The 16,765-nt window shown below is 34.0% G+C and overlaps 1 protein-coding gene across 1 annotated transcript in view; it reads right to left on the minus strand.

Annotated features, from left to right (window-relative positions):
* The window catches only part of LOC136037067 (discoidin domain-containing receptor tyrosine kinase B-like), a 184,432-nt gene extending 168,731 nt beyond the window's left edge, over positions 1-15,701 (minus strand). The window contains exons 1-3 of the mRNA XM_065719504.1: positions 15,563-15,701; positions 7,437-7,543; positions 2,277-2,382 (exon numbers count right to left, since the gene is read on the minus strand). Coding sequence (XP_065575576.1) covers positions 2,277-2,382; positions 7,437-7,512 — 182 coding nt within the window. The 5' untranslated portion in view covers positions 7,513-7,543; positions 15,563-15,701. The remainder of the gene's footprint in view (positions 1-2,276; positions 2,383-7,436; positions 7,544-15,562) is intronic.
* Between the last annotated feature and the right edge of the window lie 1,064 nt (positions 15,702-16,765).

Consider the following 16,765-nt stretch of genomic DNA (forward strand, 5'->3'; position numbering starts at 1 on the left):
CTTTCCATCGAGGAATTTGTCATGGGGGAAGAAAATTTCTATTATAAATTATTACGTATATGAGGGGCTCACCTTCTCCTAATACCTCGCTCTTTACGATAAAGTATTTTTAGTAATTTCAACTATTTATTCTACGGCTTTTTTGATTCAAGGGTCATTCTTAATGAATTGGGACAAAATTTAAGCTTTAGTGTAAAGAGCGAGGTACTGACGAGGGGGTGAACCCCCTCATATATGTAATAAAACATGAGAATACTAAAGTTCGTTACATAAGCTAATTTATAAGTTACGTATATCTTTTACTAATAAAAACATTCGTACAAAATTAAAAGTTCTAGTTGCCTTTTTAAGTAACCAAAAAATGGGAGGGCAACTAGGCTTCCTCCCCCGCTCTTTTTTTCTCAAAATCATTCGATCAAAACTATGAGAAAGCCATTTAGCCAAAAAAATAAACATGCAAATTTCGTTTTAATTATTTTCTGCGGAGAGCCAAAATCAAAACATGCATTGATTCAAAAACGTTCAGAAATTAAATAATAAAACACAAGCTTTTTTTAACTGAAAGTAAGGAGCGACATTAAAACTTAAAACGAACAGAAATTACTTCATATATGAAAGGGATGCTTCCTCATCATCGCCCCGCTCTTTACGCTAAAGTTTTTTACTGTTTTAAAAAGAAGAGTTGAGAGAAGTAGTCAAACTTTAGCGTAAAGAGCGTGACGTTGAAGAGGAAGCAGCCCCTTTCATATACGAAGCAATTTCTGTTCGTTTTAAGTTTAAATGTCGCTCCTTACTTTCAGTTAAAAATCTCGATCTTGTTTTTAATCTCGATCAAAAAAGGAAATTCAAATCCCACATATCCCTAAATAAAAACAGGGGACTATCGGTTAGCCATGTAAGATTAGGATCGAGTAAGAAATTTCCGTCTTTAATACAATGTTTGACGTTATTGCAATACTATATCTTTTTTATATTTAAATGGATATAAATATGACGTCATTCCCTTTAAAAACATTAGGTACTTGTGTATTATTCAGAGCACACTTAATAATTGAAGTTAGGTTCTTTCGTGAAACAAACTACGATGCAGGTACATTCTAATTAAATATTCTATATATAGAAGTGGTTAGATAAGGGTATGTTATATTGAGTGTGTTCTGAACAATACACAAGTACCAAACATTATTTGACACTTAAGGCTCTTAAGTATAGTCAGCAGAAGCACTTCCTGTCCCTGACTCTCCGAGATAATACCATGCCCCATTGGCGGGCATACACCCCACACGGGAATGATGGGCCATGAATTTTGAATGTATACAAAATCATTGTTTCATTAATTCATGGAATACAACAATTAAATCGAAGATATGGCCGTAATTAGACAATTAGCTGACCTGTGTGCAATGTTTCATCTAATTATTATTTCCTCTCAATAATACTCACAAGCAAAAAAAAAAAACAAAAACAAACAAGCGGAAAAAGTCAGTAGAGGAAATAACAAAAATGAAAAAAAAGAAAATGAAAAAAAAGATGTAGACACACAAAAGTAGCTTATTACAGCATAAATCATTCACTTTTTGCAGTAACTGAAACATTGCTTATTCTATTTTGGAAAAATAGAAACCTAACAAGTTTCTAAATTATTTAACAGAACCTAAATTAGTCCCAATTTCCTTCCTAAAATTATTGATAATTTTGACAATTCCTTTACATCTAAAGATCCTACAAATGACAAGGTCAAAATCATACTTCTTGTAGCATAACTAATTAAATGTAAAACTTTGAAAAATGCAAAACGCGACCTTGATCTGGGGCTGAGTTTAAGCATTGATCCCTACTGCGGAGGTTAAGGGACATGTGGTTTACTTCAAAAAAAAATTTGAAGGAGCCAGACCACGGGCTGAAGTACAAAGCAGCACTGGTTAAGCTTTATATTTTTTAGACTGTTTTATATTTTACGGCCACCCATCTTATATCACATATTTTCTTGGAGTTGGGATAAAAACAAATATTAAACATCCAAAATTGACTTAATAATGGCTCTAAATATATAAGTAAAATATTCAGGCTATTTGCGAGTCTGTTTTATGTTTTAAAGAGCCATAGAAATACAGAGGGAGGATGAGATGCACAGGTGTAGAAATAAACAACAGAAGGAAGGATTAAAAGTAGGACGTCATGTATAGTTACACCAGACAAAAAGGTGAGAGCCCTTCTTGAAGAAAACAACATTTTTATTGTATGCGTTTTTATATATGTATTGAGAACAAATCTACCTTGCATTTTGAGGTCCAACACTCCCATTTTCAAATGAAGAACTTGCCTGGATATCTTCGTCTTTAATTGCACCAGACTCCATACCAAGAGCAGCTAAACAACGAGCTAAAAGATAAATTTGACAACCTATTAGTAAATAATTACTGTTAGTATATAATAGTGTACAAGCTTTGGGATTACCGGAGATAGCAGAAAGATACATACAAGGTAGCGAACGTGGTCTACAGATCTCATTTGCGCAATGCCCAAGTATCACCAATTTCAACCGGTGCGCTTGCGGTCAATGCACATACAGATGTATGTCTGGTACAAGAAACTGTACCAGAAGTTCCAAATTCGGACCAGAAGGACCATAAAATTTTCATTTTACTTGACAAATTTTTCTCTCAGTTACTCTTTGAGTAAAGACATAGCATACTACTTTCCCTATCAATACCTTTATTTAAGTGAAAAAGAAGCCTCTCATTAGGTGAGAGTGTTGTCATGCGATCATTTTCATCTACTCAAAAGCCATTCACGATCCCTCTGGATTGAATTTGGTACTTCTGGTAGCCATCAGTCTCCATTACACGACATCCATGCGTATGCGCATTGAAAGTGCGCAAGCGCACTGGTTTAAGATAGCAATACTTTATGCTCCATTCTTAAAAAGACTGATCGTGATACTTGTGGAGCACGATCGCCAGCCTGAACCATATAAAAGGAAACGGTTGCGCCTTTGAACGTATCCATTGTTGGCAATGTTTTGCTGCAACAAAAAGGATAATTGGTTCAAGTATAGCCATGGGTGTATGTGGCAATTATATCTGTGGGTACGGGGGAACTGGCCAGATAGGGAAGTGGACATACTGCCTTTTGTTCGAACCTAGCTTCGCGCTCTGTTTTGAGGATTTTTAAAGGGAAATAATGTGAACTATAGGAGGAGAGGAACTAGTCCTCTAGCTATGCTCACGACTATGACCTTTTACATTGAATCAAACAGGAAAATTTTTGTTAAGGTATATGTTATAAAGTAGCCCTTTCTTTTATATTTACCCTTTTTATCAGTGTTGAGACTTTTTTCTTCCATTTCTTTAAGTGTTCTTCTTTTCTTTGTAGACTAGATTTCGTGTTAAAAAGCGTTTTGAAAAAGTGAATTCAACAGGGGAGTAACTTGCTATGGGGCAGGGAGGGACAACTGTCCTCTACAACCCAGTTTGCCCGCCCCCAGCTAAATTTAATGTGTTCAAAAATCTTGTCAAAACTAAGGTAAGTCTACCTAACTCAAGCATCCACAGAAACAGGTCAGTATTCTTTAGTATACCATTACCTTTATGGTACTATATGGCCCACAGGCTTTTTCAATAAATCCTATCTATCTTATCTATGGCCCATTCTTCAGTTTTCAGTCATTTTCACTTGACCTAGGAGAACCGGTTCCCTTCCAATTCCCTTCCACTCCCCCCTTTGTATAGGTTTTCACAAGCATCTGAGTAACCAGGTATCTCTTGTCTTGATACAACATTGTACTTCAGTAAAAAATCAAAGCTGGTCCTACGATATCAAAAGCTGTGGTCACGCTAGGCACACCCAGGAAGAGGCTGGCCCCGTTTCACCGAGACACTGAATAATTAGTCGTCGATTTTAACATCACTCGGCTATTTTGCCAGAAAAAAACATATGCAGATATACACGTAGGCAGGGAGAGGTAGACTTTTGGCCCACACCCTCCCTCCACAATGCCAAGATTCTTACCATTTTTCTTATAACTCCTTATTTTATCTCATAAAATTAGTGTACGTTATTCACGTTTTTCGAAATTGTATAGCTCTCAAAAATAGTTTGTCACGTTGATAACTCTAAGTTCAGACAAATCTGAACAAGGTAAAAACGTGGCAGAAATAATCATTTCAGAATAATACTTTGGCTCCGAAATCACATGGTACATATTCGATTAATCTCACGATATACAGTTGTGAGCTACTACTCCGACATGCAATGGGCTGGAAAATGATTTTTGATGAAATATATTATTCTGTAAAGGGACTTTTCGTCACTTTAAATTCTGAAAACCATCATTCTGTGCCAGCACTTGGATAGGGGAGACACGTCACTGTCAGCATAAAATTATGCCGATATTGGAAAGAATATCTGCTTTTCAGCTTTCTTTTTTGTGTATTGGTTGTAGCCTTTACAAATTTAATGACAAACAAAAGCGAAGCTAAACTTGCCCAACTTATTGAAACGGAAATAAGTCTCTACTTTGTGTACGCCAGGGCCAAATTTGTCAAACTTATTAAAGAGAAGCACAGTGAACTTTATCCTCCTTGACTTAGCGACGTCTGGTGCCCTTTTTAAACGCTGGTAAACGATTCTATTTAACACTATTTGTTTAGATCAAAGATCAAATATTCCACAAGTTTTGTAATCAGTATTTCACTGACTCTCCGTCATATAACTGACCATCAATTTTCTACTCGTATATATATCGATGACAATAAATCAGCCAAACAGAATCAAGGAACATTCTTTAATTTTACCTTTTTATATTAAGTTTTGACACGCTACTACGTTGACTCCGATCACTCTATTGCAGCTATTTACATGCACATTATAGCACATGCTTTAAATCGTTTGAAGAGGAAGGCGTTGTCTCATGATGAAACGTTAGAAAACGTTAGGCTTGAATAGTCAAAGTTCTAGAAAGGTCCTCCTAATAAGACTGTCTTTGGACGCGTTTTAAGTATGAAGGGTGAAAATTGATTATAAGATTTGCCAGAGTAAAAAAAAGCCACCATTATCTTGAACTCCGCGAACAAGTGCAATTTTTTTATTATTTCAGATCAATTTTAGTTTTTTGCGACCAAAATGGAAAGGGGAGGCAGTCAAAATATGTTTTATAGCCGTAGCCTACAAAGACCTTTACGACATTATGAACTTCAGCATGAGCATATCCCATGACCATCTAGAAGTGCTATTGAGTTTTAATGCTATGACTAACCCATTAATTCACTTGTATATTTTTTTTTCAGCGACAGGAAAAAATGACTTTTTAATGCATTTGGAGACAAAAAGTTTTAAACCTCTTTATGTTTCTTTTACTGATGAAATTTTTTCGACGAAATAGCTCTCATTTTTATGACGAACCGACTTTTCGAAGGGAAGAATTTATTTAGATCTGTTTTGTAAATGGTGATTCGATGAATGGTTAGCTACCACCTATGGACCTTACTATCTATAAAGACAAGCACATTCTTGCGCGAATACAAGTATGCTTAAATTTTGTGCTAAAACCAGCCAATTTAAAAAAAAAGCCTTTCTGTTGGATACTCCTTTGAAGTTGACTTAAGCTTGATGTTTTCTGAGAAGAATGACAAGTTGCCTGATGAAAACCTTGGGGGTCAATTGTTCAATAGAGTATTTTACTGGTCAGTTCTTTTGGATTTATAGTTCATAATTATAATTAAGTGTGTACTTTACAGATCTAGTATTTATTTAAAGTATAGATTTGTTTAGAAATCGTCCAGAACTGAATAAAAACGATCATCTTGGCAATGTGATGTTTAATTAACAGCAGGGGAAGTAAATTAAATTTTTATTCCATGGTAGACATGAAATGAAGTAATTTACCTTATAAAAAACTTCTCGCAAGACACAGCGGTGGTACGGAGGGTGAGGATAATACAAGAAGCAATTTTAATACTCAGGCTGTTGCAATGCAAATTAACCATGCACCGCACAATATCAACATTAAATTTCTTTTTTTACCAATTGTGGAATTCGAAGCTTGAAATTTTCTTTCTTGGAGGATATTTCCGTCTTCCGAAAGTCTGTGTTGTTCTTAATTTGTAGATCAGTAAAGTTTATTCATAACTCTGCTGCAGACTGACCCCATAGACGCTGTTTAAACAGAAAGCCAATATCTCTATTCGCTCGGTAGCTGCCTCGACGCATGAGTCTTAGATAAGAGAATATTTAATCTAGGATTTCTTTTAGCTATCCTCTGAAGATACCCTCTTCTGTATTATCATATTCTTTGCTCTCTGCTTCGGAAGGTGACTGACTTGTCTTACTGTTTTCATATTTCTGAGGTACTATACTCTATTTCCAGCGCCTATGTGACATAGATAAGTTTTATGAATGCGAATGCTTTACAAAGTCTTGCGTCAGGAATGCTTTTTCAGGTGTTAAAAAGCCTTGAAGTGATGTACAATCCTAGATCATGTGTGAAATTTTCTATTAGATTTTAGCCAGTCAACATATCCCATAGTCTTTTCCCAAATTACTAACTCTGGGCATTAAATATATTTTGGAAGTGAAGCAATGTGACCTACTGTTTTTTAGCTTTTACTGCTTATGGTTGTCAATTAATTAATTTATTTGCTCTAGCCTTCACATTCCATCTAGTTTTTGAACCACGTTTCAAGCTTCTTTTCGTTTTTTCATAAGAACGTCTGATCTGCTCGTCGTGCCAGAAAAGGACGAGCAGAGTCTTTAGTTCTATAATCATTGCAGTTCCACTTCTGCACCTTAGGCTCAACAAAAGGAATAAAAGTCCTATGAGAACGATTTCTACGATCTGAATTCCCCGAATGTTCGCACTCCTTAGCTGAATGGTCGTGATGCATCCAAAAACAAGCTGTTGATACTCATAAAAAAAAAAAAAAAAAAAAAAAAAACTCAGACACAGATAACCATACAATTCGTTTTTCTAGAACTCCATGGAAAAAGTAATGCAACACTAGAAATATCCCTTTTTATGTGATTTTCTCTTGGCAGCCAATTACATTCTTATTAGCTTAGCCGTGAAAAATATGTTGAATGAACACTTTTCACAGAGCTTCGATACAGTTTTAGAAAGTCACTTTCATGCACACACACACACAAAAAAAAGCAGTGACAAGGGAATTATAAATCTAGCAAAAAAATTGTTCTCATGACATCTATGGGATGGAAATCTTACAGGGGAGAAAGTCATTTTTTTTTGGGAAAGAAAACTTCGTAATACAAAAAAAAATGAAAGAAAAATTACGAAATGATATGCAGTTTTGTCACAGGGTAGGTACAGGGCAAGTTTAAACCCTTTCACTATTTCTTCCAAGCCTACATATTTCTGAACCTGCATATGAGTAGTACAATAGAGTATTAAAGAAGATAGAACCAAAAAAAGGTTAACTCACCTGCATCAAATGCGTCTACTGATTGCTTGAGAAAAAGAAGACTTAATAGACTGATAAAGATTTCTTTCCCTGCCATTCTATGACAAATATCGGCACATGACCTGCAACTAAACAAGACACCTTCAATAGTATGCGACATTTTAGTTTCTTCTTATTTACTTACAAATATAAAAGAGAAAAAGCAAAAATACAGACATTTTGTGACCGAGAATAAGGCAAGGAAATTCCATTTTCAATTGGGAAATTGTGCTTTTCGCAAATGCGGTGTATTTCTTCTCGAATGCATAAATATTTTTGCGAGCCTTTTATATCAAATTTTGACTGTCTTATCTACAGGATCAGATAAAAGCCTTACATGTACCCAAAACTTTAATATAAATCACTCAAAAGGTATTATACGCTAGGATGGAACTTTTGGCAAAGCCGACTATTAGAAGCAGTATTCTGTTGTGCGCCTCTTTTGAGGGAATTGAGTTCCTCAGAATATACATGCCTACTCACTACAACAATATTGTCTCTCTGACAAAGTTCTCAAGAGCAGCAGAAGCCCTAAGCCAACATTTGGAGTCTCTTGAGCTTCGTATGTGTAATTGGCTAATTGCCGGGGACCTTAACTGTAACCCATACGAGAATCATATTCATTCTGATATTTTTATGAATTGCCTCCCCACCACTTTTAAGATTTGGCCAAAGTCCCTCGATTCTCCGTACACCCACACTAGTGGTCATACCTCTAATATTAACCACGTACTTTCATGCTTATCCATTCCTAGTCTTCCAGTTACAGTCTGGACTTTCGTTCAGATTCAGTCATCACAGAGCACTAAAAATGCTTGTTCCAAAAAGTTGGTCTACACGCAAAATTGGGAGAAATGTAATACTCCCCTTTATATTGCCACAGTTGCTTCCATCCCAAGCAGCATCAAAGTTCTGTTTCATCTTTTTTGCTCTGGCCCTTCCAATGCCTGAGCCACCGTTGATTTTAATACTTATTTCCACCAAGTCATCCATGCTCTGAGAGTTGTCGAATCAAAAGTGGTTCCTACAATACAAGCCAAAATCGGGACAGAGAAACCGATGCGGTCGGTCTCCCCTGAACTCCATTGGGTTCGTATGTTATGTTACCAAGAGACCGGAACGCAAAGCACATTATGTGCAGGTTTAATATTTAATTGTGATTCTATGCGTTTGAACAAGAAAATATATAATAGCAGCATATTATAACTTACGTCCCCTTCACATTTGTTTTTCCAACTCACAGTTCATTTCGAGTCAAATGAAACATCTTTAACTTTCACAGAGTTTGGTGTTACACTTGTTTTTGATCTTTTAGCTTCTTTCGCAATAGAATTACTAATGGGAGGTGTAATAGCAGTAGACATATCTTTTGTAGTATCGCACTTAACTTCTACAAAATTTCCTCAAAATAAGATCGCCCATTCATCGAGATTTAGAGATCCTTAAAGCTGATTTGTGGAATTTAGTATTTTTTGCCAGATGAAAGATCACGGATTTCTTTTCTTCCCAAGGGTAATCACATCGACCTCGTGGTCCTATGGTCCTATAATATTCCTAGAGGGCTCATTCCTACGGAAAACTAAAAGTTATAGTGCCCTTTTTAAGTGACAAAAAATTAAGAACAACTAGGCCCCCTCCTACGTTCATTTCTTCCTAAAGTAACCCGATCAAAATTTTGAGATAGCCATTTCGTTCAATATAGTAAAAAAATCTAATAACCAAGTCCTTGATGATGACTTAATCCCCCGCAGCCTCCGAGAGAAGGGCAGGAAGTTGTGAGCTTTGTTCATTGTTTACATATAGTAGGCTATTGGTTCTTAAGAAGCATACAGACGTTTTCACGGGGCATTTTTTGTGATGGGGTGGTTGGGAAGAGAAGATTACGCGAGAGGATCTTTCCATGGATAAATTTTCCATTTGGGAAGAAGATTTTCCAAGAAAGGGGTGCCAGATTCCCCAGCATTATTTAAAAACGATCAGAAATTAAATAAAAAGAAGTTTTTTTAACTAAAATTAAGCAGCAACCTTAAAACTTAAAACGCACAGATATTATTCCGTATATGAAAGGAGCTGCCCCCTCCTCATCTCCCCGCTCTTTACGCTAAAGTTTGACTCTTTCTCACAAGTCTACTTTTTTTTTTAAATATAAAAAAAATAGCGTAAAGAGCGGAGCGTTGAGGAGCGGACAGCCCCTTTCCTATACGGAATACTTTCTGTTCGTTTTATGTTGTTCCTTACTTTTAGTTAAACAAAAACCTTGTTTTCATTATTTAATTAATGTTAAGAAGACTAAGTAGCTAAGGCTGCTAATAAGTGAAGATGAAAAAGTGACGATGGGTAACAAAAAGATCTATCAAGTGGACCGCTTCACTTGCCTCAGTAGTATTATTAGTAAAGACGTTGAGTGCAGAGAAGATGTTGAAATATGAACAGCCAAGGCCCATGTTTTTTAATACAGTTGAAGAAAAGTTTGGAAGAACAGGAAGATAAGTCTGTGACCAGGATTAGAATATTAGAAGCTACAATGATGACAGTGGTCAAATATGATTCTGGAGCATGGGCGCTCCGAAAAACGGAGGAAGATTTTCTAGAAATTTTCCCGAGATATTGTCCACAGACTGTTTTGGGTTCCCGACTGACTGACCGTATTTATAACGGAAGGCTATATGAAATGTTTGGTTCAATCTCTCTTTCTAGCACTGTAATTAAAGAAAGGTTGAGATGGCTATGGCACATTCTGTGGATGAAGGATGCTAGATTGCCAATGATTGTCCTTTTCGGCCAACCTTCTGGGACTAAACAAAAAGCAGCTCGGGTAGGATGGGAGGATGTCGTAAGGAAAGATCTAAGGAAATGTGAACTTCCTGGGAGGATGTAAAGAGGGCCGCTTTGAATATGCTGGGATAGAGAAGGGACCTGTGGAGCTGTATCGGCCTCAGGTGGATTAGTGCTGTGGTGAATTTTAAGTAGTAGTAGCAGTAAACTTCGTAAAATTCTACTTTAGCCGTCTTGGAAAGGGGTTTGGTTATGAAAATGAAACCTTCAGGGGCGGGTCTACGGACTAAAGTATGACCCGGGAAGGTATTCTAAAGTGACTATCTCCACTACCCTCCCCCCCAAAAAAAAATATTTTAGCTTTGAACCCTTTTTTCCAAACTTTTTCTTTGTATTAGAAAGCTGTAGCAGCAAAACAAAGTTCAAGCAGATCTGATACAACAGCAACAAGGACTAAATGTCATAATTAAGACAATCTCTGGAAAAACAAAAATTTTATTTTTTTATTTTGTTTCTTGAAAAACAAATTTGAATTTTGAATTTTGTTTCTTGAAAAACAAAAAATTTAGCTTCGAAACATTCTTTTCCATACTTCTTCTTTGTGTTAAAAAGCTGTAGCAGCAAAAACAAAGTTCATACAGAGCTGATACAACAGCAACAAGGACTAAATGTCATAATCAAGACAATTTCTTGAAAAACAAAATTTTGCTTTTTGATTTTGTTTCTTGAAAAACAAATTTGAATTTGGAATTTTGTTTCTTGAAAAACAAAATTTAGCTTTGAACTTTTTTTTTCAAACTTTCTCTTTTGTATTAGAAAGCTATAGCAGCCAAAACAAAGTTCATATAGAGCTAATACAACAGCAACAAGGACAAAATATCATAATTAAGACAATTTCTTCCAAAAAAAAATTTGTTTTTTTATTTTGTTTCTTGAAAAACAAATTTGAATTTTGATGTTTCTTTCTTGAGAAACAAAAAAATTAGCTTTCAACCGTTTTACCCGAACTTTTTCTTTGTATTAGAAAGCTGAACCAGCAAAGACAAAGTTCATACAGAGCTGGTACAACAGCAAAAAGGACTAAATGTCATAGTTAAGACAATTTCTTGAAAAACAAAAATTTGGTGTTTTTATTTTGTGCCTTGAAAAACAAATTTGAATTTTGAGTTTTGTTTCTTGAAAAACAAAAAGTTTCGCTTTAAACCGTTTTTTCCAAACTTTCTCTTTTGTATTAGAAAGCTGTAGCAGCAAAAAAAAGTTCATGCCGAGCTGATACAACAGCAGCAAGGACTAAATGTCATAATTAAGACAATTTCTTGAAAAACAAAAATTTCATTTTTTGATTTTGTTTCTTGAAAAACAAATTTGAATTTTGAGTTTTGTTTCTTGAAAAACAAAAAATTCCGCTTTAAACCGTTTTTTCCAAACTTTCTCTTTTGTATTAGAAAGCTGTAGCAGTGAAAACAAAGTTCATGCCGAGCTGATACAACAGCAGCAAGGACTAAATGTCATAATTAAGACAATTTCTTGAAAAACAAAAATTTAGTTTTTTGATTTTGTTCCTTGAAAAACAAATTTGAATTTTGAGTTTTGTTTCTTGAAAAACAAAAAATTCCGCTTTAAACCGTTTTTTCCAAACTTTCTCTTTTGTATTAGAAAGCTGTAGCAGCGAAAACAAAGTTCATGCCGAGCTGATACAACAGCAGCAAGGACTAAATGTCATAATTAAGACAATTTCTTGAAAAACAAAAATTTCATTTTTTTGATTTTGTTTCTAGAAAAACGAATTTGAATTTTGAAGTTTGTTTCTTGAAAAATAAAGAATTAGCCTTGAATCGTTTTACCCCAAACTTTTTGTTTGTATTAGAAAGCTGTAGTAGCAAAACCAAAGTTCATACAGAGCTGATACAACAGCAACACGGACTAATGTCATAATTAAGACAATCACTTGAAAAACAAAAATTTAAGAAGTTGAAGAATCTTCCTGGAATGCGAATAATTGCTCCGAACTGTCATTTTGCGACTTAGAGGACAAGTCAGACAGGGGATATTCCAAATGTAAAGACACATGTTAGCAACCATACAAGAATTTACATGTTTATTTTTTTCATATTCATGTTTCGCATTATATTTATTGCACGTTGTTTATAACTTCACTTCATTAATACAATGAAATTAAATAAAGACAGATTTTGTAGTTAGTAAAAAAGCTTCGGATTTAGGCCAGAAGCAGTATTTTCACGAGAAATTGCCAAAGACAAGGAGAATATCACTCTTCAATCTCCGAATAGTGCACTGTTGTCTTTGTTTTACAGATATACACACCTCTTCAATAGATATACACACCTCTCAATAGATATACATATAGATATACTCAATAGATATAGATATACTCAATAGATATAGATATACAGATAGATATACAGATAGATATAGATTTAGATATATAGATAATAGATATACTCAATAGATATAGATATACTCAATAGATATAAACAGATATACACACCTCTTCAATAGATATACACACCTCTCAATAGATATACATATAGATATACTCAATAGATATAGATATACTCAATAGATATAGATATACAGATAGATATACAGATAGATATAGATTTAGATATATAGATAATAGATATACTCAATAGATATAGATATACTCAATAGATATAAACAGATATACACACCTCTTCAATAGATATACACACCTCTCAATAGATATACATATAGATATACTCAATAGATATAGATATACAGATAGATATACAGATAGATATAGATATAGATATATAGATCAATAGATAATAGATATAGATATACTCAATAGATATAGATATACTCAATAGATATACTCAATAGATATACACAGATGTACACACCTCTTCAATATTAAATAGGCTACTTAATTATTTTAGAAAATTAGAGACAAACATTTTATGAACAACTTTTTGTCGCTATAAAGGCTTGTACATTAAAATTCCATTAGAGTCACTAGAGGGAAAATGCAAAGCAGAAACTTCACTGACTAGAACCGTCACCACAGTTTCAAACCCATTTTGACCAAAATGGGTTTGGAAATGCTACCAAAACCCATTTCGGCTGCTGATTTGTCTAACATGGCTTTTGATAGATTTATTATAGTCTGTTATCGCAATGCTTAGCACTAAGATGCCTCTACAATTCCCAGACTTATTGTCAATTATTTTTTGAATAACAACTCTTCTACCGCCCTGAAATTAGCTGCATTATCGTCAATAGGACATAAAATTACTTTTAATTATAAATTACAATTTGTAATTAAAAGATTAGTTATACTTAATTAATTATAGGCTACTAATTAATTATACTACAGATTAATTATACTCTTTTATGGCAATGCTTAACACTGAGCTGCCTCTACAATTCCCAGACTTATTGCCACATATTTTTTGAATAACTACTCTTCTACCGCCCTGAAATTAGTTGCATTATCGTCAATAGGACATCAAATTACTTTTAATTATAAATTACAATTTATAATTAAAAGATTAATTATGCTTAATTAATTAATAAATTAATTATATTAGAGATTAATTATACTCTTTTATCGCAATGCTTAACACTGAGCTGCCTCTACAATTCCCAGACTTATTGCCAAATATTTTTTGAATAACTACTCTTCTACCGCCCTGAAATTAGCTGTATTATCGTCAATAGGACATAAAATTACTTTTAATTATAAATTATAATTTTTAATTAAAAGATTAGTTATACTTAATTAATTATGCTAATTAATTATACTACAGATTAATTATACTCTTTTATCGCAATGCTTAACACTGAGCTGCCTCTACAATTCCCAGAATTACTGCCAATTATTTTTGAACAACCACTCTTCTACCGCCCTGAAATTATCGTCAATAGGACATTAAATTACTTTTAATTATAATGTATAACTAAAAGATTTATTATACTTAATTAATGTAAAATTCTAGTTGATTGTCATTTGGCTATCTCGGAAAGGGGTTAGGTTAGGAAAATGAAACTTTCAGGGATGAGTCTAAAGGCTAAAGTATGTCCCGGAAAGGTATTTTGAAGTACTCACCTCCTCTCCTTCTCCCTCTAGAGGGCCCTAACCTTTGATGATCTTTAAAAATACGTGTGTTATAAAAGTGAAACCTTGCAAAATAGATCTTCTGCTTGAATGAAGTACACAAAATTGTTTTCAGCCTCAAAACTTTGCTCAATCACAATTTTCAAGGTTTTAAAGATATGCAAATACATTTCCTAAATTTGAAAAAAAACATTGATATGTTCAGCGAATATATTTAAGGCAAATTTCAGGGTCCCCTAGAGGGAGAAGGAGTGGAGGTGGGTACTTCAAAATACCTTCCCGGGACATACTTTAGACCCATCCGTGAAATTTTCATTTTCCTAACCTAGCCCCTTTCCGAGATAGCCAAAAGTCAATCAACTAGAATTTTATTTTCATTAATTAATAATATTAATTAATTAATTATACTACAGATTAATTATAATCTGTTATCGCAATGCTTAACACTGAGCTGCCTCTACAATTCCCAGACTTATGGCTAATTATTTTTTTAATAACGACTCTTCTACGGCCCTAAAATTAGCTGCATTATCGTCAATAGGACATTAAATTACTTTTAATTATAAAATAAAAATTATAAAATATTAATTATGAAATATTTAATTATAAAATTTAATTATAAAATAAAATAAAAAATATTATAAAAGTAAAAGTTGAAGCTGATCCCTGATTTTTTGTATTTTGTATTTAAATTAGTAGAAATTCAAATAATTCGATTAATTATAATGTATCCTCAAAGGTCATCAAACATTTTTTTTGTTATATTCGTTGAACAAGCTTAGCTGTGTTATCTTCAATAGGATATTAAAAAACAATCGTTGAAATTACTTTTGAATAATACGTCTACAAGTAGGAATTTAAATAATTCAGTTGATTATAACATATCTCCAGGTCTTAAAAAAAAATTTTGGACATATTCGCAACAACTTTATTTTGAATTTCATTGAACAAATTAGAAAATCAACCCCCAGATACTGAGAAATAACTTTTCTGTAGCTCGATTAGAAATTCCATACCCCTCGCCCAATATTTTTGTGAATTGGCACCCCTGCATAAGAAAACGAAGATCTTGGTCAAAGGCTAGGTGAAAATCTACCAAATAAATTTTTAGACAATATTTTGCTTTCTGCCACTCGTTTTCCGAATTTGTAAAAGCATCTTGTATTTTTTTGAAATTTGGTCTAAACAGACAAGCAAAAACGTGGACTATAAAAGGGAAAACTTATTTAGTTACATTTTCTGTAAAGTATCCGACAGTTCTCAAAATTTATCCAATCTCGCACGCCAACGACTTTGCATTCACAGCTCTCTTTCAGACATCGGGACACTCCGTTGTTACACAGAGCAAATTTTAGCAGTGACTGAAGTTTCTGAAGTTTTGGAGCACATTAGACCCATGGTGGATCCAGCAGTTTCAGCGGCGCTATTTCTCGCGCACCTACGGAGATCTGATCAGCAAAGGTAACGCTACGTACTTGATTGAAAGGTTTCTGAAATGTTGGGTTGCACCATTTCACTCATTATTAAATTAAATAAAAAACAAGTTTTTTGAAATGAAAGTAAGGAGCAACATTAAAACTTAAAACGAACAGAAATTACTCCGTATATGAAAGGGGTTTTTCCTCCTCGACGCCCCGCTCTTTACGCTAAAGACTGATGAAACTTATATATTTAAAATCAGCATAAAAATCCGATTCTTTTGATATATCTTTTAGCATCGAAATTCCGTTTTTTAGAGTTTCGTTTACTATTGAGCCGGGTCGCTCCTTACAACAGTTCGTTACCACGAACTGTTTGATAGGTGCTTGAAATATATATCGTTTTACATAGACATTGAAAATAAAATTTATCTTCAAGTGTAATTTCAAAAAGTTGAACACGGACACAGCAAGAAATAAAAATATGGAAAAGCCCAAGTTAAACCATGAAGATATGAACAGGTTTTAGCATTATTTTATGTTTGTATTCATTCCTGTACACATGAATTTGTTTATATTTAAGGTAAGGAGGTATTGATGGAACCCAAGTTTGTCGTAACTCTCTCCGAAAATTACGTAAATTATTCGAAAAACCTAGCGGTAATCGTAACAATTTCGGCATTCAGAGGAGGGGCTTTGGAAATGGTTAATAGAACAAGATAATTTTATTTCAAAATTTGAATAAAAATCACCCAGAAGTTTCTCAAGAAAATATCAGACTTGGGGGAGTGGGAGTGGGGTTTTGAGCTCCCCCTCTCCTCTGTGTGCATCCCTGTGGGCACATGCCTTTATACACTATTTTTTGTTAAAACCCCTAAAAGAATTACTGCATTTTACATACATATATCTACACACTTTTTATAATATAAAAAATAACACTTGATACTACAGCGTTATAGGAAAAGGTAGATTTTCCTAAAAACTTGATTCTTGTAGTTATGTATTCTTATATTATTATA

The sequence above is a fragment of the Artemia franciscana genome, chromosome 16 (assembly GCF_032884065.1).
Source record: "Artemia franciscana chromosome 16, ASM3288406v1, whole genome shotgun sequence".
NCBI lineage: Eukaryota > Metazoa > Arthropoda > Branchiopoda > Anostraca > Artemiidae > Artemia > Artemia franciscana.